Below are 26,321 nucleotides of genomic sequence, written 5' to 3'. Positions count from 1 at the left end.
TATGGATTTTATAGGTCCACAATCAAGAGCGAATCAGACAAGGCGTTCGTTTTTGTATCGATTCCAACCAGGGAGCGTTACTTGATGAGTCACTGGAATTTCCAGAATATCCGTATCTTGGAATCTCCGTAATCTTGGGTATCTTGGGTATCTTGGGGCGGTCCGGTGGCCGAGGCGACAGCGGCGCCGGTCTTCACACGGCAGGGCCGGGGTTCATATCCCATCCAGACCGCCTCCCCGTACGCAGGGCTTGACTACTTTACTACGGGTAAAACCAAATCACAGAAAGCCAGAAATTGCAGGCCAGGATCTCTCGAGGTTGTAGTGCCAAACAGGAAGAAGAAGAAACCCACTATCTGAGGACCTTATCTAACTAATTAGTGGTCATGATAGAGTAGCAATAAAGCGACAAGTCTTAGCAAGAGAAATTGCTGAAAACAGGCAAACATATATTTTTACGACTGTCATGGTCTAAGTCCTAGCTTATTACCGCAGTGTTACCAGGGAAGGCGTGGCAATTCTTTTGTAGATTTTTTTTAGATTCTTTCTTGCTTACAGGATTCGATCAAACTTTAATCCTTTGCGCTATCTGAAGAAGCTTTACTCCAGAGTTTTTTTTTACAATATTTTCTGTAGTTTAGTGTTATGCAACGCTGCATCGTCTAGAGCTCATATACACCATTCCTTTTGGATGAAAGTTGTTTCGTGTTGTGATTCCTCCCGTGTTGACATTCGATCAACACTTCAGTAATCGTTTTTACCCGTCCCAACCATATGTTCGGCTCGGGTTCGGGTTCCAATATAGAAGATGATAGGCAGAAAACCGTGACCCATACATAACCATCTGTCTGCAGCTGCACACGCATGCACCGTGCAGCACTTTTACTGTTGTCGCACCACCTGTCAGCCTTCACCTCTCACACTCTCCGGAGCCCCCTTGACCACCATCATGTCCGGCAGCTATCCTTATTCGGGCATTATCTAGACCTTTTAAACTCATTCTTACATCGCACCCTGCTGATGAGGGTGGCTGTGAAAGAGATTTTAAGTCTTCTTGTCTGCTCATATTAAAAATTATTCACATCATCCTACACACCGAACACGGATCAAAATTGTTTACACGCTGTCTTTTTTTCCAAAGAGATGATTAAGCGAAACAGAGGGATGATGAAAAGCGGATTTCGAATTTTAATCCACCCGCATGGATCCTTTTCTTCTTCCACCAGACAACCATCCTCCAGTAGTGGTGGTGGTGTTGGTGATGATGAGGAATCAATGTTTATTTGTATTCATACATGTAAACACACACACATACACCGAGATAGAGAGAGAGTGTGTGTGTGTGCTGCTGGTTGCTTTGTTGTGCTCTCCTTTTTGAAACGGTTTGACAGCTGCCAAACCTGGTCTTCCCATATCGCGTGCATGCGCACGTGCGCTTTACCATTGCAATGGCACGTGTTTGTATGCGTGTTGGTAGAGACTTTCCTACACCCAAAAGGACCAAACTGCATATTGGTGTGTGTGTGTTGGTGATGAAAATAATAAATTTTCCAGCTGCTACTTTGCTTCCAAACAGAAAAGACACGCTCGGGCACCACTCTGGTGCTGGCTGGTGCGCATATGGAGATGGATTTTAAAAATCCTTTCCTCTCAATGCCGATGTCTAGTTGCTTATTTGTTCTCGCTGCGCTACGAGCATCAAGTACGAGCAAACGAGATTTGATTGGGCTCGACAGGAAGAAAGTTGAAGAATCATTCAACCACATTGCACATCGCTGCACTTTGCACGCAAATTTATTGTTTCCGGTGTGGCCGCATGTTTATTTGCCCACCCGAGGTACTGTTTCTCGGCGGTCAGTTCTTTGGTGCAATCATCGTCTGGTGATGAAGCGAGCGAGTGCACGCACTGTTTTATTATTACAAACAATCCGTTTGCCTCAAAGTGCTAAAGAAGAAGAGGATGCACATACACGAGGAAGTTGAACAGTTCTTTCTACCAAGCATTGAAACGTTATTGACACGAAAGGGTCTACAGAACCCTCCCCCTCATACGCTTTCGTCGTCCCGGAAGTAGAGGAAGCGCTACCAAAGTCATTTAAATACATATATTAAACCTTTATGCTCCTTTTTATGCTCCCTTGCTTCATCGACCCAAAGTGTGTAGTGTTTCTCGCTCTGGAAACAACGGGGTACAATCTCCCAGAGGGTCTGGCCATGTTTTGGGTTTTTTTTGTTTTGTGTGCCCTTTTTTGTTGAGTGGATGTGGCCAAAAGGATGTGTTTAATTCAATTTTTGATGCGTTACGAGTCTCCCTCACTGTGCTCGTAACGAAGGTGCGTTACACACTGATACCACTTCCTGTAGACACCAAATTTTACATATTAATGCATTTTATAAATACTTCTGCACATCATTTTGTTTGTTGTTTTCTTTTAGTGAAACAAATATTTTTATGCTATAATTTTATTCGATGAGTGCGAATTATTGCTAGACAACATTTTGGTTTGAAGTAGGTAACTTAAACTATCTCAAAATAATATTAGAAACAGTTTAAAATGGAAGACCTAGTCAAGAACGATTGACAACTATCAGAAAGACGATGTATTGAGAAGATATTCATATGAATGTACTAGAAATAAAAAAAAACAATAACGTTTATATAAATCAACAGAAAACAAAGCCTATGAAGTTTTACAGGCAACAAAAATTTGTTTAAGTGACCAAAAATTATATTCAAATCGTTCAATATTAAAATATTCAATCCCTTGCTTTTGTAAAGATTAGAATGATTCTATGTCAATTGAAGATGATCCTTTTTTATGTAAAAAAATTTTCTCTCTATGAACACTCAAAGTAATATTGAAGGTTAACAGCCAGATCCTGAGAAACCTCTAAAAGGCCTCTCTAAAAATAAGGTCGGAGTTTGATAATACAGTCCATATAACTGGCCTTTATAAGTTGAAAACAATTTAAGCAATCTACATCTCATGGTTGGTATATGTAATGTTGCATTTTGTTTTAAACTTGTGGACACTTGTTTCATAACCTGATAAACACTATCAGACAAAGTGACAGTTAAGTTGTGACATATTGCCTAAAATCTGACCCAAAACAAACTGACTAAAAGCATTTCAGATAATTTTTAAACTTGCTTAACCATTTTTCTGTTGGGCGGATCAGCAGTCGAGGGGGATGAGGCTCAGTCTCTCAAGCGGCAGGTACGGGTATAGAATCTCATCAGAATCTCCATATGCAAAGGACTGCCTTTCGAGCTACGGCTAAGCTAAGTCAAGGAAGTCAAAAACAGCAGGCCTAATCCTCTCGAGGTTGTACAGCCAAAGAAGAAACATGGCTGTTGGATCAGAATTTGGTGGATATCCAACGCTGATGGACCAGACCTTCGTAACTAAAACCATAACAACAATTTTGTTGCGTTTAAAAGTGCAATATAACTGAGTTTTGAAAGCTCTATTCTTTAATTTTGGTTTACTATCTTGGTTGAATAGGTGGATATGTGTGCAGCTATAGAATACAGTAAGAATTGTGTTAATCACAAATGCCGTCTAGTTGAGCTGTGGATCATAATATTACGGCTGTAAATATACATTAAAAGCCACTTGTTTTCAAGGTGATAACAAAAGTTCTGCCCAGTCTAAACCATTTAAGAATCACAACTCCATTATGAACTCACCCATAATTACGGGCATTCGGTTACTCTATTTCCTGGCCTAATCATTTTTATTGTTTCCATTTGTTCCCCAAAAACCACTCAGTTGACGATAGTCAATTTCGGCAGCGCAAAGTTATGGTCGCACAAATTAATTGATGATTATTTTCGGTTCCCTTTTTTTGTCTTTGTACTCTAGACGTTTTTGCTACCGGAGTTCCCAACACTCTTGAGCCATCTTGAGGAACGCCTTGAGGTTCCTAAACAAGCACAGGTTTATAGAATTGTTTTCCACAATGCTCAACCAAAAAAAAAGGAACCTTCTCCCACATCCCACCCCAAGGTCAATTTAATCAAATCCGCGATGATATACCGCCCCTGGATACGGTCCGTAGCAACTCCAGAACGGTGATCAACCCAACCGTAACAACCTCGGCCAACGTTTCGCTCTCGAAATAGTGCGAATGGTTGTGTTATGTCCGTGCCGGGCTGCGAAAATCGGTGTCGATAGGATCTTTTGGGGGGTGAGAAAACCCAGAAGAACGCGAACCGTTCGAGCCCAACCCTCGGTTTTCTTCGCCAGGTCTCCCCACGTGGCGGTGACGTACGGTGGGAACGAGATAACAACACACCTGAGCCATGACTTCACCAGTGCGCCCCCGGGTGAAGGTGAAAAGGAGAGCAAGGCAACTCCATCGACAACAAAAACACCAAGGGGACGAAGTTGGCAAGGAAAATACAATTTAAAGGTGTATATGTGTGCCTGGACACGGACCCAACGACTTTCGGGTGCGATGGGTGTGTATTTTATTTTGGTTTTATCTTGCATACTTTAGCCTAATGTTTGAGGTGTCCACGGCTTTTTTCGCTTATGGACGATTTTTATCATTTAAGCGTCCTCTTTGGAGTCATTTATTCGGTGCTGATGTCCAAAATTTAATTATTTTGAGTTAGGTTTTCCACCTTGAATCTTGGGGATGTTTGTGCATAATGCGAGTAGAACTACGAGCAGCAAAACCTACCTTCGAGAAACACTGGCACGGCCATTTTTGCTGATTATATGTGCGTGTATTGCAGACAGGAAGTAGGCATCGATTTTCCCGCAGCTGAGAGCGGGGGGTCCGGGGGGGAGGGAGAGTGTTGGTAGAATTTTCCTCCCTGGCAGAGGTTTCTACTGCCAGAGTCCTGAAAAATGCACTATTGTTTTTCTTTCAAATAGACACTTGGACCTTGGGTCGTGGCCTGGGCAGGCTAGACCGTGATGACAAACCCCGTATGTGTGCTCTCTGGTGTTGGTAAACTGGCCCGGATCCTTTCGCTCTAGGATACAGCATACACACGCACACACTAGGTGGCGTTGGGTGACGGTGAAAAACGATCTTCCCCACTGGGAAACAGCTTTATTCACACACACACAGACACGCGCTCCTATCGCGTGCTATCGTGCACACGTACGCACACAAACACACATTTTCGGTGAGCAGAGCAGTAGCGCAGCGCACGACACCCTCTTCACATCTAAACCAATGGGCACCGCGGACCAAGCCCTACTTTCGATGCAGCAGAAAAGGACTCTTTGGCACGGGGTGGAATTTTCACCAGGCACTCGCGGGACCACGACGGCTCACATTACACATGCCGTGCATGAATTGATACACTCAGCATAAAATCACTTTTAACTTTTATTGCACTGTTGCTGCTTCTGGATGCAAAACGAACCGAAAACACACACACTCACACACACACACAACTATCCTTTTTGCACACTCTTTCACGCTTGCTGCTCGTTGCTGGAAAATACACGGGCGTAAAGGCGTTATTAACTTCGACACTCGGTTGGTTGCTACAGAAAAAAAAGCGGAATCACTACGCTTTCTTCGATTTCCTTATCAAATGGCAAACTTCCGCTGTCGCAAGCTCTCTCAGGCGCATTTCCTGCCTTTTGGGTTGGGTGGACTTGTCAACCCGATTTCTTTGCTTGCGTTTTCTTGGTGCAGACGGCCAGGCAGCGAAGAATCCAGGCGCAACTGTACGCCCTGTAGAGACAATGCGAAAACCCGTATGCGAAGAATGTCACCTTCGGCTGGGAATCACGCGGGCGTCGTCGCAAGGCTCATCTTCGCCCCAATGTCCAATGACGATGGGGTGCGGTTTTTGCCAAATGCCAATCTGCCTACTGTCACTATCTTTGGTTGCTGTTTGTTTGTGGAACAATTGCACTTCTACCTCTGCCCGTGGAGGATTTTTGGGTGATTTTTAAAGAACAGCAAACCACTCAATCCCTTACGAACTAAGATAACTAAACGCACCGAAAGATCTAACACACTAAATTGCACCCGAAAGACGTGTTTTTTTTTTTTGGGTTTGTTTCAAGTGCTCGCTGAAGAAGGCCTTAGAAGCAAAGCGTGCGGTTTATGTAGACTGTTGCCGGAACAACGTACGCACGCACGTCCGCACGCTTCGAAGGGTCACAGAAAACACAAACAGAGAAGAGAAAAATCGCTCCCTATACGCGACGGCCGTTGAACGGTGCGCATGCGGCACGATTCGCGGTACGAAAGAAGGGAGAACTGAGCAGAGAGAGAGCGAGCGAGAGAACGAGGCTATCAGCATGGATAGCCGTTGTTTCGCATATGCGATCTGTGTGTAGCGTGCGGTGTAAAGGCGGCTTAACATATGCTGCCCCTCTCTTCTTGGTGCGCTCAAGAGAGAGAGAGAGAGAGAGAGAGAGAGAGCGTTCGTTGTTTGGAAGAGAAACGCGTGAGCTTAGGCAGTGGTCGTAGCGATAATTTTGTGTCGCGTGTCCGTGTGATATCATTTTGTGGTGGTTTTTCGATTTAATTTTTACTCGCAACAGATCAAATGTGTAGCAATACTAAATTCGAATGTAATTAGTCCATATTATCTTCCATATCTTCCAGACCAAGGAGAAGATAGAAAGTGCAATATGCAAGTGTAGCCAGCGCATGCGTAATTTATTTTGGAACTTCTTAAAAAAAAATTAATCGACCCAAGAATTCCCCGTTGAAGTATAAGAACGTTGACAAATGTAGGTTCTCATTAAATTCGTTCCAAACTAAATGGACGAGCTCATCAATTGGATGATCACGTTATGAGAATGATACAGCATGGCTTAGCTTTTGCTATCATTTTAAGAGCTCCATATGTTCCTAGAAGGTGTAAGATGCCAAAACAGAGACGACTCCGGGGTAGAGTAGATGCGTCCAGTCGATAAATCACACGATTTCGCAAGCTCGTACAGCTAGTCGAGAACGTGACTTGTGCAGATAAGCTGTAGAGTTTGATAAGCGTACTAGTTAAGAACACCTCTTCAAGTGCCGCTAATAGTATCGTAACTCTATTCTTCGGTTCGATTTGATTCTATATCTCTTTACCTGAGGTCGACAGGTTTGCTAATTGCGTGTTAATTAATTACTTATCTTGCGCTACACGGTCTTGAGTACCTGAAGAAGTCCTCGATATCCCTGCCTTTCTGGAGAAAGTATCAACGCTATCACTTCAGCGGAATTTGGACTTGGAATCCCCGCAGTCAGGGGGATGAAGCCGTAGCGGTATAAGTCTCCACACGACGGGTATCAAATCCCATCCGTACCGTTGCAAGGACTGATTACCTGGCTACGTACCATTAACAAGTATAGTAAGGCAGAATGAGGAGAATCGTGTCCTAGCAGATCGTAAAGCCAAGAAGAAGAGGATGTGAATAGCCTGAAGGACTTTTCGGGCTGGATGGTCCGATCCCATTCTCATCACATGATCAGCCCATTAGAAGTCAGATCAGCGTACAGCTTTTTGAGCTCATCTTTGTTTCAGCTCCTTTACTATCGAAATAATTCGAAACGTTTCACGTCAAAAACTCTGCTGAGCCAGGATTTATGAATGGGAATATTAATTTTCTATACGGTTCCAGCTTCGACCGGCGCGAAAGGCGTTTTTAAATGCGGAAGCTTCCTCGGATTGCAGGTGCACCCATGGTCGAGTAATATATTTTGCATGAGAAGATCCAAAATCCAGTCATGTTATTAAGCCTCATACGAGATCATACCGATCATAATTGCATTTTGAATTCTAACTATTGCTTCTTAGCTGGATGATCGCTAGTCCTTTTTTGGGACCAGTCGTTATCAAATTCAAGGTATGATGAACAAAACTCTACGATATGCATTTGTCCCGTTCTCTTCTCGAGGATGATTTTCTAAATGATCATATTATAACGTATCTCGAATGATCGTAAAGTATTATTTAAACAGTCCCAGCAGCTTCCGATGGCATGTAAAAATCCTTAGACATGTACAAAGTGTTTTTAACCAGTTTATCATCCGGCCATGATTATCGAAGATGAATGTGTCGTTTTTTACGCCTCTGTACACGGTGCAAATCGGCGTCCGGTTGCTGCCGGAAATAGATTGGTAACGTCATAACACCTTCGTTTGGGGTTTTCAAAATCAGCAGATTTTATTTGCCGCGCAATTTGTTCCGGTTACCACACACACACCGAGATTGGACCATTATGTACAAACAAGAAGTTGCTAATGCCAACCAAACTAGAACAAGCACCAATTTCTCCTTTCGTTCGGCAGAATGTTTTCTTTTGTGTTCCTCTGATGTTCCAATCCAACAAAAATGGGTCGAATTATTCTGCTATGAGTCTTTCCAGCGGCTGCTCATAGCGCTACATCTGCACTACTAAAAGAGGGGAACGGACCCAGGCTCTGTTTGCGGCCAGCTATTATTGATGCTAAGGGATGAGTGGTTTTCGTCCCCGTAATTCTAGCCGGTCAGCCTCTCTAATGCTGACGGTGTTTACTTTATTCGCTGTACTTCGGGGCCGGGCTGCTAATGTTGGAGTAATCCCTGACCGGAGAGTAGAACTGCAATAAAAAAAGGGGGGAAACGACGACGGTTCAGTACCGTTTGTTTACAACCGTGTGCAACACAATCGTGGTCCGCGGTGCTCTAAATATATATCTATATACGGTTATTCCAACGAAAATAGCTGCCCCTAGCGGTCAGGGTCGGACGGGACATTCGAATGCACCGGGTGAATTTATATAATGCCACGGTTGACGATACCTTGTGCTGCTTGGTTCTGTATTCCTCCCACGGCTCCGGGTTGTTCTTGCGGCTCCAGGTGACTTCGGGGCTACGCAGAGCCAGGCGCAGGGTGTAGAAGACGGCTCCAGCCGAGCCCATCGCAATACAGACGTACAGCGGGATCAGCTGTGGATGATGAAAAAAACGAGGGGAAAACGGAATATGTTAGAGCTTAGCTGCACAAGTGACTCGAAGGATGGGTCGATTTTTCTCCACCTAGGGCCCTTCCAACAACAATACTGTGACGTAACCACACAAAATGGACAAAATGGCTTGGAAATCGGGCTTTGTGCGCATTACGCCCTGCATACATACCGCTGGGTTCTTCTTCAAACTGGCCATCGTCAGTCCCTGCATCTTGGAAAGATTTTATTTTTCGGGTTTTCGCGCAGAAGAAAAAACTTTGAGAGACACAGAATCTATGTCCGACACACACTCGCTGCGAAAAATGGAACTTCTGATCGGGTCAAAGGAAAAAAAAGATCCGTACGTCAAGCAGCTCTCCCCAGACGTTTGACAGAAAAATAGTTTTGAATTGGTTCGATAGAGGGACAGACGCCAGGTGGTGTTCTACAAGCTGGTTAAAGGTGGCATTATTATTTTTCGATTGCCTTTCTGTTAAATAATTCGTCTTATCTTAATTGGTTTCTTATCGTGATTTATTTTTCGCAACACGAGCGCACCCCAAAACCGGTTCGATGCATTTTGCACAGATTCGAAGGGGTCCGCAAGTTATCAGTGAGGAAGATTAGCGAAAATATTCGCAATGAGAGATAACAAACACAAAGCGCACGGTGCATATCGAATTATCGCGAGGATGATGGATTGTTTTTTTTTGTTTCATTTTGCGGAAAAGTTTCTTTTTATTAGGTGGACGAAAACAAAACAAAACCGATGCTTTAAAATATTGTGGATTTGGAATTAATTTGCTATGGGAATTGTAATATATGAGAAGAATGAGCAAAACAGTTTGCAAAATTGGAGAACCAAAACATTACACTGTTTTGTCCTTTTAAAGTAATCAATTGCTCAAAAAAGCATGAAAATGAGTTATTTTTAAAAAATCCTACCCAACCGTCGTTTGGATTTGAATTGTTTGACATTCCATCCGATTATCCGGGCATTGCTGGCCGATGGGAAACAAACTGTCAAACGATGTAAACATTGCGGCGTAATGTTGTTGGCAGTGATAAAACAGAACTTTGCCCTGTTTTCGAGGATCGTAAGGAAATTTCGTACCTTTTTCGGTATTTTATAGCTTTCCTAACATTTATCTTACATTTCTAGTACGCGACGAGCATCTCCAGCAAAAGTCTCCTACACCCGCTCACCAAGGTACAGTGTCGCAATATGAGATATCTTAACCAGCAGGAAGCGATCAGCGTCGATGAGGAACTGTTCAACGAGTACAAATTTAGCGTTGATCAGCTGATGGAATTGGCGGGCCTTAGTTGTGCCCATGCCATAGCCGATGCGTACCCTCCCAATAGGTATGGCAAGGAACGTCGCTTTACGGTTTGCTCTTCCGATTTTACAAAATGCCCCACGGTTGATTGCATTACAGTTTGCGCACGAACAAGGTGCTAATCTGTTGCGGACCGGGCAATAACGGGGGCGATGGATTGGTAGCGGCCCGGCATCTTTCGTTGATGAGCTACGACCCATTCGTGTACTATCCGAAACGGACCGACAAAACGGATCTGTTTAAAAATCTGCAACATCAGGCAGAGCGTATGGGAATCACGGTCACAGCGGACTGTCCTGTCGCCGCACGGGTTGAAGCGGAATACGGTCTGATCGTGGATGCACTGTTTGGCTTTAGCTTTAAACCACCGGTGCGTGATGCGTTCAAACCAATCATGGAGCTTCTGCACGGCACTAAGCTACCGATCGTGAGCGTAGACATACCGAGCGGATGGGATGTAGAGCAGGGCCCACAGTCGGACTGTGACATTAAACCCGACTGTCTCATTTCGTTGACGGCACCGAAGCTGTGTGCTAAACATTTGTCCAACGCTTCCAAGCACTACCTTGGCGGACGCTTTGTACCGGCAAAGCTGGAGGAAAAGTACTCGATGGCTTTGCCCCAGTACAACGGTCGTGATCTTTTCGTTCGACTGAATTGAAGGCTAACGTTGGAGGGGTTTTACGTTAGCAAAATATATTCAATAAATCTACAATTTAACAATTCTTTTCAAAATCTCGTAAATACACACAACACATCATTTCTGAAACGATCGCCACCCACTTTTGTACACCAGTTCGGCGGCACGCCGCGGTCTAAAGTACGTCATCGCGACGTCCTCAATCTTCGGGAACGGATTGCTGTTGGTGCTTTTGCTCAAAAAATCACTTTTGTGACGTGGTTGATGCTCGTCCGTTGCCATTGCTTGGCTGTCGCGCTGAAAATCCGGCAATTTGGCAAGTATCATCGTGGAGCTACGCTCCAGCCGACCCGGTGCAGTGAGGGACGTTTGACTTTCGCGACCATTAAGCTTCCCAGGCGAGGTGACGTCCGGGGGAGGTTGGGGTGGTGGAGGTGTTTCGGCCGGTGGTAAGCGCAATCGGAGTAGCGTATCGTCCGGTAGCCGCCACTTGCGCAAATCATCGCTCCACTCGGACTCTTTCTCCAGGCACTCCAAGTTCCAGTATCGACCATCCTTCCGAAGGACCGGCATCGCCTTCTGGAACACCGCTTCGTAGAATAGAACCTTCTTCTCTAGCAGTCTTATCGTTGCAAGGTAATCGTCCCGTTCGCGCTGAAACTCGCCCTGAATATCGGACACTTCCTGCTCGAAGAACTTGGTGCGCTTCCGTAGCGCACGTATCTGCTCGTACCGTACCTTGAGCTCCTGCTGAATGTCGGAGCAATGGCCCTGTAGTAGGTCCCGATCGGCCGTTTGCTCGATTCGGCCGAGTGCTTGCGCCAGTGCGTTGATTCTTTTCTCCGAGGCAAGCTTGTTGCGGTAGCGCTTCTCCTTCAGCTGAATGTCGTTCGCTCGTTCGCCCCCGATAAGTGCATCCTTGATCTGTTTGATGCGATCGTAGATTTCTTTCCGATCTCGGTTAGCTAGCTGGTGGCCGGTGGTGGGCAGGTCCTTCTCCCCATCAGATAGCTTCTTCGCCGTGAGAAGCTGCATCTGCTGCTCGTAGTACGCTTTTATCTTCTCGATATCCTTCACCAGCTCCTGCTTGGCGATCTTCTGCTGTTCGTACTCCCGGCGCAGATGCATCACCTCCTGATCGTACTGCGTTTTGAGCGCTTGCTTTTCCACATCCAAGTTCCCCGATTCCTGGTGGCCGTTCATTTCCACCGGTCGATTTTCGCCTCCTTGCAGCAACTCCTTGAGGCGCATAATTTCCTGCTGATACTCCCGCAGCATCGTATCCTTCGGGTCCTCGTTGACGCGCGGCTTGTTGGCAATGCTCTTCGCCCGGCTGGCGTACCGCAGTGTAGACAGCGTTTCGTCGTAATTGTAGTCGGCCGGCGAAATGCATGCAATCATGAGCGTTTTAGTGTTTCCGCCCAGCGAGTCCTGCAGCAGCCTGGTAAGCTTCGAGTCACGGTACGGAATGTGTCTCGTCTTCCCATCGACCAGGGCCGATATCACATTACCAAGCGCCGATAGGGAAAGATTGATTTTCGTTGCCTCCTTCAGCCGTTCACCCGTGGCGCCGGTTTTGCTCTGCCGCTCGGAACCGGCCAAATCGACCAAATTCAGTTTGCCACGCTTGATCGCCACTCCATCCCCCTCCACACTGGTAGACATCTGCTCCAGACTGATGCTGAAGATCGAGTGCGATCGGGAACTTTCGATGTTCATAAGTGTTGCTCCGACCATACGATTCTTGGCGCCCAGCTCCAACAGCTCAATGCATTCCTTCATCCCGTGTACCGTGTGTAGGGAAAGGTTTTGGACGGCCACACCTTCCCCCGGCACTTCCTTGATTTGTAACGAACCGGCCGCTTGGTTTTGCGGTTGCAGCAGGTCACGTATGGTTTCGTTGTAGATCTCCAGATAGCTAACCAGCACCAGATAGCGCATCTCGCTCGCCAACGAGATGGCTTCGAAGATGTGCTCGAACGATCGGGGTATAATGCCGATATTGTTCGCATTGTTCGGATCCGCCGCCGAGAGATTGTACGTGGTTCCCTGCATTGTGTGCGATTTCCCGCAACCCGTCTGTCCGTAGGCGAAGATCGTCGCATTATAGCCCTCGAGGACGCTCTGTAGGACGATAATAATACAAGCAACTTTAATAAAAAAATCCATACTTTCTAATATGCCTCAAGTTGCTTACCTCCACCAAAGAGTAACAGATGTCACTATAGATGTTTTCTGTGGTCGCCGCATACCCGTACGCATTATCAAATTGAAACGATTTTTGCGGTGCATTCGCGTCGTTTGGATTGTCCAGATTTACCAGTGCATTGTCGATCTGAATTACGCTCTGAAAAGGGAAGGCAGTAAAACCATTATAGTGAGTGGCGTATGAAGTAGCTATTTTTATTTAAGAAGAGTTGAGATACAAGACTCAACTCCAGGTAGGTCCATGCTCATTGAGAGGGAAGAGCCAGAAAATTGAGAAGAGCTATCTAGAAACAAATCTACCGAATGAGGGCAGAATTATTTAGTGAGTCCTGAGCTTCCTAACGAGAACTACCTAGTGAGATCAATATGCAGACCTTCAAAGTTGGAGCAGAGAAATCTAACAGAGACAGGACTTGCTAGCGAGTGCATAGCTTTAAAGTGAGGACAAAGCTACTGCAACTCCTCATAGTGAGGGTAGAGCTAGGAGCGATCCGGTAGCTAAAGCAATAGCGATACAGACCACCTTCCCGTACGCAAGACTGACTATCTAGTTACGGGTAAAATTAAGTAAAAAAGGCAGAGCAACGCTGTTAGGACCAAAATAACTGGTATGGACAGAGCTATCTAGCAGGCGCAAAGCTACTCCTAGTAAGAGTAGAATTGCTTAGTGAAGATGTGAATTGCCTAGTGAAGAAAAAGGCAGAGCAACGCTGTTAAGACAAAAATAACTGGTATGGACAGAGCTATCCAGCAGGCGCATAGCTACTCGTAGGAAGAGTAAAATTGCCTAGTGAAGATAGAATTTCAAAGCTAGTTCAGACTTTCCTAGTGAGGTCAGAACTTTCTCTTGAGGACAGAGTTATACAGTGAGGGCTGTGTTATTTAGTGAGTGAGTGAGATCTTGTGATTGCAGAGTTACTTAATGAGAGGAGAAGGTAGATCTTTAAAGTGGGAGCAGAGTAAACTAATGGGGACAGTACTTGCCAGTATTTTTAAAATATTTTTAAAATGAGTACAAAGCTGCATTCTCAATGGAAATCCTCATAGGGAGGTCATCACAACTCTATTAGAAAATAACGACTTAGTAAGGGTAGAGTTACATAGTTAGGGTGGAGTAGCTTAGTGAGGGCAGAGCAACTCTGTTACCACAAAGCTATGTACTAAGTGCAGAGCCTAGTGAGAGTAGAGTTGTCTAGTGAGGGTAGAAATTCCGACAAAGTGCAGAGACTTCTTGTGAGGACAGAGCTTCTTAGTGAGGGCTATCTAGTGAGATCGGAGGCTAAAAGTAAATACAGAGGTTCTGAGAAGGAGCAGAGCTAATAAGTGGGGACACTATTTGCCAGCGTATACTATCCACATTCAGTGAGCAACTTTGCTAGGACAACGCTATCAAAGTGCTTAACAATTGCTTTGTGAGCTCCTGCTACTACTTCCTGAGCTATTTTATTACCCATCCCCAATTAAAATAGGAAGCCTTCCTGGAACAAATCCAAATGCAGCTCGTTCGCTTACCTTACAGTTTGATTGCTGTTCACGCTTGTTCATTGGCCGGCATCGTACCACCACCTTTACGTTTTCTGCCATGTTTTCGCTTGCTCGGTAGTAGATACCTGTCGTGTCGGGTATTGGCTAAAGTTCGATCCGCCTTGCCTTGTTGCTGGTCAGTGAATTATTGAGCAGGCATCATATTTGGCTCCGTTTGACCAATGCGAGCAGTAGCAGCAAAAGGTTACATACGGTTCGCCGATCGTTAGTGGCCGTCCGTTCGTGGCTTCATTCGTTCAATCGTCCATAATAACGCGACCGATTGTATGCTGCACGCCATTTCCGCTTTTCATTGCGTGTCAAATATCCTCAGGGTTTTTTTTTTGTAAATGATTTTACTTTTTACACTTAAAACTGTTTTTTTTTTGTTAAAAAATCCCGATGTGTCTTTGCTGTACCGACCGTCGGTCAGATGATAGACGAACGATGATTATACACTGCGGGAACTAACATATGTGGACTAGAAAGTGCAGCGCTTCGCGGTGTCGCGTGCCTGGCGAAATGGGTCTACTTGGTCACTAGAATTCCACTGCTTCCCACCTGAACATGGAAACTTGGTCACAGTACGCAGTTTTTGTTATCACACACTTTATACACTCCTCGTCCAGGTCCAGGACCTTTGTTCGTACTGGGCAGTGTTGTAACCAGCAAATATTTGCTCACTACAGTTAACTCAAATAAACATTTTCCCCTTTTTGCTTGATAGATAGAAATCCATTATAGATATAGGTCAAGGTGAGTCGAATGTTCTACCAGCGGAAGTACAAAAACAGTTCAGATAGGATACACACATGATAAAACAGAGAGCGGGAGAAAAATCGAAACACATTCGTAGGCGATTATCGTACACCGGTTGTGGTCGGTAGAAAGTGCTCCTGGACTGGTTTTAATGATCAATCATTAAAACTCAATCCATCTGACGACCGGTCACGCGACTTTAGACGCAAAACGGTGTGGACTTTTCGATGACTAAGTATGGTTTGCCATTGACCTTGAACCACCCAAAAGGTACGCAAGCAAATATGTGACTGTGCTGGACATTCGCAAACGATTCAAGTTTTCCAGTGAAGGACCGCTTTAACATCCGCTACCGGAACCGGGCTGTTCTTGTGCGCTTATCATCGTCTTTCCACGCCAGCCCAGACCCAGAACGTTCGAATGCAGATGCCTCAGGACTGATAGTATGCATACGGGAATTGTTATGGGATTGTAAATTATAAATCAAGCCCACGATGATGATCAGTCATTATTATTTCCTGCTATCCATGCGGGGGCCAAACGGCCGATACTCGAACGGCGAGCGGGACCGCGAACCGCGTGCGGGGTTTGTTATGGTGTCCTCGTCACCAACGCGACACTACTTCACACAGTTGGGAGCAACTTAAATATTTTGAATTTTAACAACAACTCGAAACCTGATATTGTTCACACTGTAACACACACGTGGTGAAGCTACTGTTCGTTTTTTTTTTGCTACAGAAGAGATGTAAATTAGCCGAATGTTTTCCACCAGTTCATTGAACCTTAAAAGATCAACAGTTTGGTGTGAAAGGATTTCCACCTCCGTTATATACGCACTCTCGGGTTCATTAATTCCCGGTCGAAGGTATATAGACTATTGATACCGAGCGAACGCACGTGTCCGGCGAGCGAGTATCCGCGCCAACGTGCCTTGGTCAACTGAGCTGAAGTGATGTGTGGGTCCTCGTCATCACCAGGAGAACACTTTCCGTTTCAGGCAGCTAGGTAGGTGCGCATGTCTTGCGTTGCTGGAATGTTGGAGAAGGTGTGTGTGTGGTTCGACAAGACATTGTGATACATAACCGCTGGATTCGTGCCGACCGTGGCGCACATTGCCCAACACGTGTTCGCGCCGTTGTCCTGGTAGCCGCGGTCGATTTCTAGTGTGTGGCATACAGTATAATGTTTATGTTTTTGTTTGTATGGCGGTTATACTCCCATGCACTTGTGGGCTATTACAAGGTGACGATCGTTAAGTGTCATTTAACCTTCATTTTTTAGGATCGTTTAAAGATTGCAATATGCAGTAGGACACTAAAAAAACGTTTCTTGGCTTAACGACCTGCTAGGTCACGGCGACCTAGCGTGGCGTCGCCGTTGAGTAGTCAGTCTTTACTACGCGGGGACAGCCCGGAAAAAAAATCTTTGATGTACACTTATTTCTAAAGGTAGCAAATAGTCAAGACCTTCCAATGAGATATAGTTGATCATGATCTTTCGGTACGACTTCAGCAAGAATTCGGAACCATCATAACCACCCTGTAGGTTCATCAACTTTGGACTCGACGAATCGTTTGTTTATCTCGTGCGCCCACGGGAGATTCCGTAGCGCACGAAGCGGCATGCTGACAGTAGGAGTTTTTGGGCAGCAGCGTACAGTCGAGTTGTGAAATTGGAAACCATCGCTGAAGCAGCAGACATAAGTGTACGAATTTAAAGTTGGGATACTAGGAGATCTTTTACTATTATTCTCGGATCTCCACGCCTGCTGATCGTAGTGAAGTAGTTGTTATAGCAAGAGGAGAATCTTTCTGCTGAGATCCAAGTAGCTGCGGATTGTTTTTAGGCTGCGTTGCTATGGCAGATATTCGTAGCTGGTGCTAGGCGTTGCGCAGATACCGGCAGCACCAGTCTTAGTTTTGCGCTTAGCAATGATTTGCATTATTGAGGTCTTAACTGTTTCTCTCTTTTTTTTATTTCTAGAAATGAATATGTCACGAAGGCTCGATGTAATTATCTTTGGAGCTAGCGGCTTCACCGGCAAGTATGCTGTGCTGGAAAGCATCAAACTGTTGTCCAACATGAAGTGGGGCGTTGCGGGTCGCAACCAAAACAAGCTACAGGAAATACTGAAGGAGGTGGGCGATAAGGCCAAAACGGATCTATCGCACGTACCGATCGTGCTGGCCGATGTAAGCAATCAGGATTCGCTGCTAAATATGGCCCGCGATTGCCGGGTGGTGGTGAACTGTTGCGGCCCATACCGGTTGTACGGTGAGCCGGTCCTTAAGGCATGCCTAGCCGAACGTACGCATCACGTCGATGTGAGCGGTGAACCACAGTTCTTGGAAGGAATGCAGCTCAAGTACCACGAAGCGGCTAAGGAGAAAGGAATTTATCTAATATCCGCCTGCGGGTTCGACAGCATTCCGGCCGACATGGGTACGGTGTTTTTGGAGCAACAGTTTGACGGGGTCGTTAATTCGGTGGAGAGCTACATCGTGTCGAAGCAGACGGGACGCCGTGAGCTGGGCGCTATCCATTATGGCACGTGGGCATCGGCGGTCCACGCTGTTGCCAATATGAACGAGGTGGGAGAAATTCGTCGGAAGTTGTTTGCAAAGAAAATGCCCGACGTTAAGCCGAAGCTGGCGGAACGGCCGGTTCTTCATCGGTCGGACAATGGGAACAAGTGGTCGCTACCGTTCCAGGGTGCGGATCGGTCGTGTGTTGCCCGTACGCAACGGTTTTTCTACGAAACGGAAAACAAGCGGCCGCTTCAGATGAGGGCGTACATATCGTTCGGGTAAGAGTTCAGCTTAGGTTAATTTGAGTATTGAGGGATGTTAAAATTTATGTCTCCTTTTTTGTAGAGGACTTGCTGAAGTGCTGGCCGTATCATTTGTCGGCGCTATCTTTTGGTTGATGGTGAAAACCAATTTCGGTAGACAGCTGCTGCTGAACCATCCACGCCTGTTTTCCTTGGGCATGGTGTCTCATGAGGGTCCGAGCGATGAGGCGATGAACAACACCCAGTTTGCGCTTTACTTTGAGGGTAAAGGATGGGAGGAAAAGCTTGCCAGTCCTGAGGATAAGTATACGACTCCTCCGAACAAAGTTATTCGTACAAAGGTTGCCGGAACAAATCCGGGGTACGGGGCTACCTGTGTTGCACTGGTGCTGTGCGCCCGTACAATCCTGGACGAGGCCGACAAGATGCCGGGAAAGTAAGGTTTTGCTTTTTATTTTTATTAATTGATTTAAGTATAATGATTTTCTGGTTTTCATTTCCAGTGGCGGCTACCTAACGCCCGGTGCAGCATTCGCAAAGACGAATTTAATCAACGAGCTGTGCAAGAACGGTTTCACGTTCGAAGTGCTGTCGACAGCAAAGCTGTGAAAACGCTCTAGTAAGCAACATAGGCACAAAGGGGCAAATTAAGGGCAATGTAAGCATTTAAGACAACATATTACCTCTCTTAGTGGGTTTTCAATGGTGAAAAATAAATAAAGAATAGTTTGGTGTTACTTTCGCTGTACAAAGGACTTTTACTCCAAACACTTATCAATCAAGCACATCGGCCGCTGCCGCTGTTCATCTGCGACATGAACTGTCAAACGGGGCGAATGTCAAATTTGTTTACAATCGATTTACCGCGCGGTTTGCTGTGGCGGAGTGATTTTTCTGCAATTTTTACTAGAAAAACGTGTTTTGTGGAGTGTAGATAATCTTTATACTGGTAGGAACATTGTTCCGCAAACATTTGTTGTGTGGATTTGTTGTTTGTAAGTATTTTTGCCTCGCTTTATCGTAACTGTTTGTGGTGCACTGTGTTCAACTCTCGATTATAAACGCTACTTGCAGCAGCACGCGCCCGCAAAGCTCCAAGGATACCGAAACGGGCGAACGTGTGTTTACCGGCAGTAAACACAGGAAAGGAACGCAATCAGAGTAGTCTTGCTTTTCGCGAACCAGTACATCCAGCCGTTGCTACAAAATGAAGATTGAGGAGGTTAAAAGTACGGTTAAAACCCAGCGCATTGCCGCCCACAGCCACGTGAAGGGACTGGGGCTGGACGAGAATGGTGTTCCGCTGCAGATGGCATCAGGGCTGGTCGGCCAGAAGGATGCCCGTGAAGCGGCCGGCGTTGTGGTAGATCTGATCAAATCGAAGAAAATGTCCGGCAGAGCGTTGCTGCTCGCTGGACCACCCGGCACCGGCAAAACGGCTATTGCGCTCGCGATTGCACAGGAGCTCGGCAACAAGGTACCGTTCTGTCCGATGGTCGGTTCGGAAGTGTTTAGCAGTGAGATCAAAAAAACGGAAGTGCTGATGGAAAACTTCCGCCGCTCGATTGGGCTGCGTATACGCGAAACGAAGGAAGTGTACGAGGGGGAGGTAACCGAGCTGACACCGGTCGAGACGGAAAACCCGATGGGTGGGTACGGTAAGACGATTAGCAACGTGGTGATCGGGTTGAAGACGGCGAAAGGAACGAAGCAGCTGAAGCTCGACCCGAGCATCTACGAAACGTTGCAGCGCGAAAAGGTCGAAGTCGGTGACGTCATTTACATCGAAGCAAACAGTGGCGCGGTGAAGCGGCAAGGACGCAGCGACAACTTTGCCACCGAGTTCGATCTGGAGACGGAGGAGTACGTGCCACTGCCGAAGGGTGAGGTGCACAAGAAGAAGGAGGTGGTGCAGGATGTGACACTGCACGATCTGGATGCGGCCAACGCACGACCGCAGGGCGGTCAGGATGTGCTGTCGATCGTGGGCCAGATGATGAAACCGAAGAAGACGGAAATCACGGACAAGCTGCGCACGGAAATCAACAAAGTGGTGAACAAGTACATCGATCAGGGAATTGCCGAGCTGGTGCCGGGCGTGCTGTTCATCGACGAGGTGCACATGCTCGATCTGGAGTGCTTCACGTACTTGCACAAATCGCTCGAATCGGCCATCGCACCGATTGTGATCTTTGCCACGAATCGGGGCCGTTGTGTGATACGCGGTACGGACGATATCGTTTCGCCGCACGGCATTCCGTTGGATTTGTTGGACCGTTTACTGATCGTCCGTACGTCACCGTACAACATGGGCGAGATGGAACAAATCATACGGCTGCGAGCCCAAACCGAGGGACTGAATGTGGAGGATGCGGCCATCCAGGCGTTGAGCGAAATCGGGTCGAACACGACGCTCCGGTACGCGGTGCAGCTGCTAACGCCGGCCAACCAAACGAGCAAGGTGAATGGGCGCACGCAGATCACCAAAGACGATATTATGGATGTGCATTCGCTGTTTTTGGATGCGAAGCGATCGGCCAAGTATTTGCAGGAGGAAAACACCAAGTACATGCTGTAAGAGCGTAGCGGGGAATCCATCTCCACAAAATAACTCTTTTCCACACTTACATACACAAATACACTGATCAGATTATTGTCAAGCATAAATAAAACAACAAAGCGTTCCGTACAAATTTAAATAAGTTTAATGCGTTTGCGTTTAACAGAGAGTCAGGCAGATTGAAGAATGTTCGATTTGGAGTCGATTTTTACTCGTAATCCGGTACCATTGGAGGGCAGGTGCAGACCAGATGCTTGTCGCCGTACAGATCATCGATGCGTCCAACCGTGGGCCAGATTTTCGTTTCCGGTTTCACGAACGGCTGTAAAGAGGGTGAATGATAGATTAGAACTGAAAACAACACATACCCGCAATATATGAACTACATATACTATAAAAGATCGCTATTGCCTAAAATATTTATTCTAAGCACATGGGAGAGTTTGGGCGAAATGAAAGTTGGGAGCCTTTATCAGCACGGGGCTTGAGATTACAGAGATGCGAGATTGCGAGGATATGCGATGTATCCTTTGGAATATTTGCATATCGAATCGGGTAACGTTCGGCGAGGCCCTTCATATTGAAGAACCCTTACATGAAGTCTTTTGAACAAGTCCCCTTACGCGAGGACCCTTCTCACACCAGGCCCTGTACATAGTGGCGGATCAACCTAATAGTGGATGCAGCAACCGCTCGGGGCCTCGTCGATGAAGGAAATCCTGTTGGTTTTACTCAAAAATGAGTCACAATCGGAGAGGCCTTAACTGCCATCCCGCTCGGGCCTCCAAAGACCTTGATCCGTCACTGCCTGTAAATGATGCCCCGGACTCGAAGCAGCCGTCGGGACCGGGTAAGTCTGATACTGAGCAAACCAGGTAAATGTGCACTATAAATGTGACTAACGTATAACATGTATACGATCAAGGATATGCTAAGGCTCTCTGTTTGTACTCTTGTGCGATCTATCTTGAATAATGCGAATTGGTCTGCTCTTGCTGGCCTCCTTTGACTTGATTTAATTCGGAGCTGGTTCTGCGTACGGCTACTACGTTTTATAATACGATCGCCACAACTCAACTCTCACTGGTTATGCAGATACCAGATCCAGATCTACGTGTCTTATCAAATCAGGGAAGCAACTTGACGGGATAAGACTGCTTGAAGATGTAGCGCCAACGAAGTATGGTGCCTGATCAGTTCGTCACATAGAGCATCCGTATCGAACGAATCGAGGAGGCTCGAGGAGAGCATTCTTCGTCCATTTCTGAGCCGAAGCTGCTCAAGTAATCACTCAAAACGACCGGATAGCAGGGTTTGTGAAAACTATCTTTGCTATGATGGGCGCGCCACTCCCAAGTAATCTCAGCAGCGATCAATTAGTTTTTCTTCTGGAGGACCTAACACAATCACTTTTTTACTGAAATGAACTTTAGCTTTACTTACCGCCGGGAACGCTCCCAGTTCGCGGGGATACGGTCGGTTCCATTCGGACGAGATGGTTTGCTTCTGCGTGTGTGGTGCCATCTTGAGCGGATTCACCCGCACGTCCAATCGTCCCTCCTCGATTTCGTGAATCTCCTTCCGGATCGATATCATCGCCTCACAGAACCGATCCAGCTCTTCCTTATCCTCGGATTCGGTCGGTTCGACCATCAGCGTGCCGGACACTGGCCACGACATGGTCGGTGCGTGGAACCCATAGTCCATCAATCGTTTCGCAATGTCGACCGCCTCCACGTTGGCCGTCTTCTTAAAGTCTCGCACATCGATGATGAACTCGTGCGCCACCAGCCCCGTCTTCGGATCGGTGTAGAGCGTTTTGTAGTGGTTTTCGAGCCGCTTGGACATGTAGTTTGCGTTCAGGATGGCAACCTGCGTTGCTCGGCGCAGCCCACGGCCACCCATCAGCTTGATGTACGACCAGGAGATGGGCAGAATGGCGGACGAACCGTACGGTGCGGCACTGACCACACCGAAGCTGTTACCGTCCATATCCGGATGCGGATCGATGACGGGATGGGTCGGAAGGAACGGTGCCAGATGGGACTTTACGCCGATCGGACCCATGCCCGGGCCACCTCCGCCGTGCGGAATGCAGAACGTTTTGTGCAGGTTCAGATGGGAGACGTCACTGCCGAAGTCACCCGGCCGGCACAATCCAACCTGGGCGTTCATGTTCGCACCGTCCAGATACACCTGGCCACCGTGCTTGTGCACCAGCTCGCACACCTCCACCACATTGTCCTCAAAGATGCCGTTCGTCGAGGGGTACGTGAGCATCAGGCAGGACAGGTGGTCCGAGTGCTGCTCCACCTTTTCCTTCAGGTGCTCCATATCGATCACACCGGTCGCACTGTTCACGCGGATCGCTTCCACCTTCATGCCGGCCATCTGAGCCGAGGCCGGATTCGTACCGTGCGCACTGACCGGGATCAGACAGATCGTGCGCTGCTTTTCGCCGCGCGACTCGTGGTAGCTGCGGATGGCTCGCAGCCCAGCGTACTCACCCTGGGCGCCACTGTTCGGCTGGAACGATATCTTATCGTACCCGGTAATCTCGCACAGATCCTTCTCCAGCTCGGCAAACATCTGCATGTAGCCTTGGGCCTGTTCGCGCGGCGCAAACGGATGGATCTCGGTGAACTTCGGGAACGAGCAGGGAATCATTTCGGTCGTCGAGTTCAGCTTCATCGTGCACGAGCCGAGCGGAATCATCGAGTGGACGAGCGAGATGTCCTTGTTCTCGAGCTGCTTCATGTACCGCACCATGCGCGATTCGCTGTGGTGCTTGTTGAAGATCGGATGCGTCAGGAAGGGCGAAGTTCGCTTGAACTGTGTGTTGTGAATAGTGCGACCGGTGGCCTGCGGATCGGCCACGGAACTATCGATGTCCGGGCAGCCGAACACCCACAGCAGATCGGCAATGTCGGACGTCTTGACCGTTTCGTCCATCGAAACGCCAATCGAACCGTCCTCGAAGTAGCGCAGATTGATCTTCTTCTCCTCCGCCCGGGCCTTGATCTCGGCCGTCGTCATACCGTTCGGGACCACGTGCAGCGTGTCGAAGAACGCCTTGTTGAGCTGCTGATGGCCTGCCTTCTCGATGCCGGCATTTAGCGCTAGCGCACAGTTGTGCACCCGGTTAGCAATGTTCTTGAGACCCTCGGGCCCGTGGTAGATCGCGTACATGGCGGCCATGTTGGCGAGCAGTGCTTGCGCCGTGCAGATATTGCTCGTCGCCTTGTCTCGTCGGATGTGCTGCTCGCGGGTTTGAAGTGCCAGCCGGTACGCATCCTCACCGTCCATATCGCGCGTCACACCGATCATACGGCCGGGAATCAGTCGGGTTAGTTTCTGGCGGCAGGCAAAGAATGCTGCATGAGGACCTCCGTACCCGAGCGGAACGCCTAACCGTTGGGCGGACCCGATGGCAATATCCGCTCCAAACTCTGCCGGTGGACGTAGCAGTGTGAGAGCGAGCAGATCCGTGGCCACCACCACGAGCGTTCCATTCTTCTTGCAGTCCTTCGATACCTGCTCAAAGTCCTGCACATCTCCGAAGGTGTCTGGGTACTGCATCAGCACGCCCGAGATCTCGTGATCTCCAAAGTCGATCTCCTTCACCGACCCAAACACCACCTCAATGCCGAACGCTTCCAGGCGCGTCTTCACAACGGCCACAGTTTGTGGGTGCAGTTTGCGCGACAGGAACACCTTGCGCCGTTTGTTGTGACGGAAGCAAAGGCTCATCGCTTCGGCCGCTGCCGTACCTTCGTCGAGCAGCGATGCATTGGCGATCTCCAGCCCGGTCAGATCGGTTACGAGCGTCTGGAAGTTGAGCAACGATTCTAACCGACCCTGACTGATCTCGGGCTGGTACGGTGTGTACTGTGTCGTCCAGCCAGGGTTTTCGAAGATGTTTCGCAGTATCGGGTGCGGTACGAGACAGTTGTGGTAGCCCATGCCGATGTACGAGCGCCAGACCTCATTCTTGTTGGAGATTTGCTGGATCCGCTCGATCAGTTCGTGTTCGTCTGGATGGGGAAAAAGGGAGTAACAAAAGGACGGGCCGATTACAAACAATTGATCAACAAGCCCAAGCCAGGAGCGCAACTACAGGGTATGTTGGTACTCCCGCCACTGATAAGCAGTTATCGCGGCTCGATTGACCTAGGCATGCGTACCGTACCCCGCCGGGTCATTCGGTTAGCGTGTAGCGTGTTATCAACAGAGGGTTCGGCGCGTACGAAGCGAAAGGATTCAGCGACACGTCGCAAAAACATTACCAACACGTCATCGTTGCCATAGTGATGGAGTGGTCGGAGCGCTCTACGCTTTCGCTTTTCATGAAGGCGAAGGCGAGGAAAAAAACACTCGGAAAGACCTTGAGCGCACAAACTGCGAGTCAGCAACTCGCGGGGGCCATCCACTGTTGTTGTGGATGATCGTGCGGGGTTATCGGGTGAGGCCACTACAACCACTCACGCACGTCCGAATCCGCCCCGAAGGAGGCGCGGTTGCACGCGTGTTGACATACGGTACGAAGTTGTGAAATTGAGACCCAGCCAGATCGCCCAATTATACTCACTCATAGGATCCTCGATGTTGAGTATCCGCTTGAACTTGATCGCGTTCGGGACGGCTTTCTCGGACAGTTCATCCAGCGACTAGGTGAAGTGAAGTGTAGTGTTGTTAAGAAAGGGAATTACAAAACCACACGCACACACGTGCCCACTGGCTGATAATCACCTTGAAGCCGATCGAGTTCAGCATGGTAACGACGTCAGTTTTGCGCGGCCCGATGTGGCGCGAGGCAAAGTCCGGCTTGTTGGGAAACAGCTCCTCCACCGTAGCCAGATAGCGCTGGAGCTGCAGATTACCCTGCAGGGAGACGGCCAACCGCGGCGCTAGGGACATCGCATCGTAGCGCGTCAGGCCGGTGCGGCAGAGGCTCTGCAGCTGCCGCTTGCTCAGCATCATTGTACGTTGCATTGTGGATCGATGTGAAGAACAACTCTTAGATATTTGTGACCTTTGATCAACAAATCATCGCCACACACACACCAGGATCACACAAGAAGTTGTTGGGTAGATGATTGTATCACTGTTTGAACACTGGTCACCCACTTGGAGGCTCGTTTTGAATAGCTTTGGCTTTGCTTTATCTTCTCATTACACCATCACCAAGTTATACACCTCACGTCTTCTTCAGACAAACCCAGCAAGACACCCAAGGTACCCGGAAAAGCACCCTCCAGAACCACGATCGAACGAACTGAGCACGTATCCGCGATCGAACCGTAGTTTATATACAGCCGATCGTCTTATCAGCGAAGAGTCCGGGCCGAGTGGCGCACGATCACCACAAACGATCAGCTCCGAATGTGACGCCCCGGGACTCCAGGATGCTGCGACGCCGCAGGCGATTAACGCTTCAAGAATGCTTTTATTTTGATTACCAATAGAATTTCGGCACAGAATTGCGGTTGTCTTCTTGGTTAATGGGGGAAAGACGATAAGAGCGCCCAATCATCCCCACGGTGGATGATGGATGACGTATCGTTGGGGGCATAGTAGGCTACGCGTAATCAC

At 47.7% G+C, this 26,321-nt stretch overlaps 6 protein-coding genes across 10 annotated transcripts in view; 2 read left to right on the top strand and 4 right to left on the bottom strand.

The window, feature by feature from the left end:
- Positions 1–6,210, bottom strand: part of LOC118502669 (myosin-I heavy chain) — a 44,840-nt gene extending 38,630 nt beyond the window's left edge. The window contains exons 1-2 of one of the 2 annotated variants that reach the window (XM_036035141.1): positions 5,894–6,210; positions 4,690–5,457 (exon numbers count right to left, since the gene is read on the bottom strand). In XM_036035141.1, the coding sequence (XP_035891034.1) occupies positions 4,690–4,714 (25 nt within the window). In that variant the 5' untranslated portion in view covers positions 4,715–5,457; positions 5,894–6,210. The remainder of the gene's footprint in view (positions 1–4,689; positions 5,458–5,893) is intronic. The other variant, XM_036035140.1, reaches the window with a different exon arrangement.
- Positions 6,211–8,114: 1,904 nt separating this feature from the next.
- On the bottom strand, positions 8,115–9,295 carry LOC118502751 (cytochrome c oxidase subunit NDUFA4). The gene is made up of 3 exons (XM_036035317.1): positions 9,095–9,295; positions 8,759–8,905; positions 8,115–8,556 (listed from the first exon to the last, which is right to left on the bottom strand). Exons 1-3 carry the CDS (start codon positions 9,134–9,136, stop codon positions 8,494–8,496), a joined length of 252 nt encoding a protein of 83 aa, XP_035891210.1. The 5' UTR covers positions 9,137–9,295; the 3' UTR covers positions 8,115–8,493.
- Positions 9,296–9,891: 596 nt separating this feature from the next.
- LOC118502716 (NAD(P)H-hydrate epimerase-like) lies at positions 9,892–18,906 on the top strand. 3 transcript variants are annotated; one of them, XM_036035267.1, is made up of 5 exons: positions 9,922–10,001; positions 10,067–10,114; positions 17,362–18,184; positions 18,252–18,605; positions 18,673–18,906. In XM_036035267.1, the coding sequence occupies exons 3-5, from the start codon at positions 17,364–17,366 to the stop codon at positions 18,776–18,778; spliced, it is 1,281 nt and encodes a 426-aa protein (XP_035891160.1). In that variant the 5' UTR covers positions 9,922–10,001; positions 10,067–10,114; positions 17,362–17,363; the 3' UTR covers positions 18,779–18,906. The 3 variants fall into 3 exon arrangements, with proteins under 3 accessions (XP_035891163.1, XP_035891160.1, XP_035891162.1); XM_036035269.1 differs by lacking the exons at positions 9,922–10,001; positions 10,067–10,114 and adding an exon at positions 16,969–17,083; XM_036035270.1 differs by lacking the exons at positions 17,362–18,184; positions 18,252–18,605; positions 18,673–18,906 and adding an exon at positions 10,344–10,988 and having other exon boundaries at positions 9,892–10,001; positions 10,067–10,269.
- LOC118502700 (kinesin-like protein KIF17) lies at positions 10,932–15,368 on the bottom strand. The gene is made up of 3 exons (XM_036035234.1): positions 14,605–15,368; positions 13,082–13,231; positions 10,932–13,008 (listed from the first exon to the last, which is right to left on the bottom strand). The coding sequence occupies exons 1-3, from the start codon at positions 14,674–14,676 to the stop codon at positions 11,002–11,004; spliced, it is 2,229 nt and encodes a 742-aa protein (XP_035891127.1). The 5' UTR covers positions 14,677–15,368; the 3' UTR covers positions 10,932–11,001.
- Positions 18,907–18,989: 83 nt separating the features above from the next.
- On the top strand, positions 18,990–20,868 carry LOC118502714 (ruvB-like helicase 1). 2 transcript variants are annotated; one of them, XM_036035264.1, is made up of 2 exons: positions 18,990–19,164; positions 19,244–20,868. In XM_036035264.1, the coding sequence occupies exon 2, from the start codon at positions 19,377–19,379 to the stop codon at positions 20,745–20,747; it is 1,371 nt and encodes a 456-aa protein (XP_035891157.1). In that variant the 5' UTR covers positions 18,990–19,164; positions 19,244–19,376; the 3' UTR covers positions 20,748–20,868. The 2 variants fall into 2 exon arrangements, with proteins under 2 accessions (XP_035891157.1, XP_035891158.1); XM_036035265.1 differs by having other exon boundaries at positions 19,001–19,164; positions 19,247–20,868.
- Positions 20,852–26,068, bottom strand: LOC118502685 (glycine dehydrogenase (decarboxylating), mitochondrial). The gene is made up of 4 exons (XM_036035198.1): positions 25,479–26,068; positions 25,318–25,396; positions 22,173–24,763; positions 20,852–21,051 (listed from the first exon to the last, which is right to left on the bottom strand). Exons 1-4 carry the CDS (start codon positions 25,719–25,721, stop codon positions 20,938–20,940), a joined length of 3,027 nt encoding a protein of 1,008 aa, XP_035891091.1. The 5' UTR covers positions 25,722–26,068; the 3' UTR covers positions 20,852–20,937.
- Positions 26,069–26,321: the final 253 nt, after the last annotated feature.

Source organism: Anopheles stephensi, chromosome 2 (genome assembly GCF_013141755.1).
Source record: "Anopheles stephensi strain Indian chromosome 2, UCI_ANSTEP_V1.0, whole genome shotgun sequence".
NCBI classification, from domain to species: domain Eukaryota; kingdom Metazoa; phylum Arthropoda; class Insecta; order Diptera; family Culicidae; genus Anopheles; species Anopheles stephensi.
This window is presented reverse-complemented; position numbering and strand designations above follow the sequence as displayed.

Excerpts from the sequence above, each read along its gene's own strand:
- LOC118502700 (XM_036035234.1), bottom strand. The coding sequence starts at position 14,676 with ATGGCAGAAAACGTAAAGGTGGTGGTACGATGCCGGCCAATGAACAAG. Across the intron at positions 13,232-14,604 it reads AACAGCAATCAAACTGTAAG|AGCGTAATTCAGATCGACAA; the intron begins GTAAGCGAACGA and ends TTCCCTTTTCAG. Across the intron at positions 13,009-13,081 it reads TCTGTTACTCTTTGGTGGAG|AGCGTCCTCGAGGGCTATAA; the intron begins GTAAGCAACTTG and ends ATCGTCCTACAG.
- LOC118502714 (XM_036035264.1), top strand. The coding sequence starts at position 19,377 with ATGAAGATTGAGGAGGTTAAAAGTACGGTTAAAACCCAGCGCATTGCC.
- LOC118502685 (XM_036035198.1), bottom strand. The coding sequence starts at position 25,721 with ATGCAACGTACAATGATGCTGAGCAAGCGGCAGCTGCAGAGCCTCTGC. Across the intron at positions 24,764-25,317 it reads CAACATCGAGGATCCTATGA|ACGAACACGAACTGATCGAG; the intron begins GTGAGTATAATT and ends TTCCCCATCCAG. Across the intron at positions 21,052-22,172 it reads AACTGGGAGCGTTCCCGGCG|CCGTTCGTGAAACCGGAAAC; the intron begins GTAAGTAAAGCT and ends CCCTCTTTACAG.
- LOC118502716 (XM_036035267.1), top strand. The coding sequence starts at position 17,364 with ATGAATATGTCACGAAGGCTCGATGTAATTATCTTTGGAGCTAGCGGC. Across the intron at positions 18,185-18,251 it reads AGGGCGTACATATCGTTCGG|AGGACTTGCTGAAGTGCTGG; the intron begins GTAAGAGTTCAG and ends CCTTTTTTGTAG. Across the intron at positions 18,606-18,672 it reads GCCGACAAGATGCCGGGAAA|TGGCGGCTACCTAACGCCCG; the intron begins GTAAGGTTTTGC and ends TTTCATTTCCAG.
- LOC118502751 (XM_036035317.1), bottom strand. The coding sequence starts at position 9,136 with ATGCAGGGACTGACGATGGCCAGTTTGAAGAAGAACCCAGCG. Across the intron at positions 8,906-9,094 it reads GTTTGAAGAAGAACCCAGCG|CTGATCCCGCTGTACGTCTG; the intron begins GTATGTATGCAG and ends CATCATCCACAG. Across the intron at positions 8,557-8,758 it reads ACAGAACCAAGCAGCACAAG|TTCTACTCTCCGGTCAGGGA; the intron begins GTATCGTCAACC and ends TTTTTATTGCAG.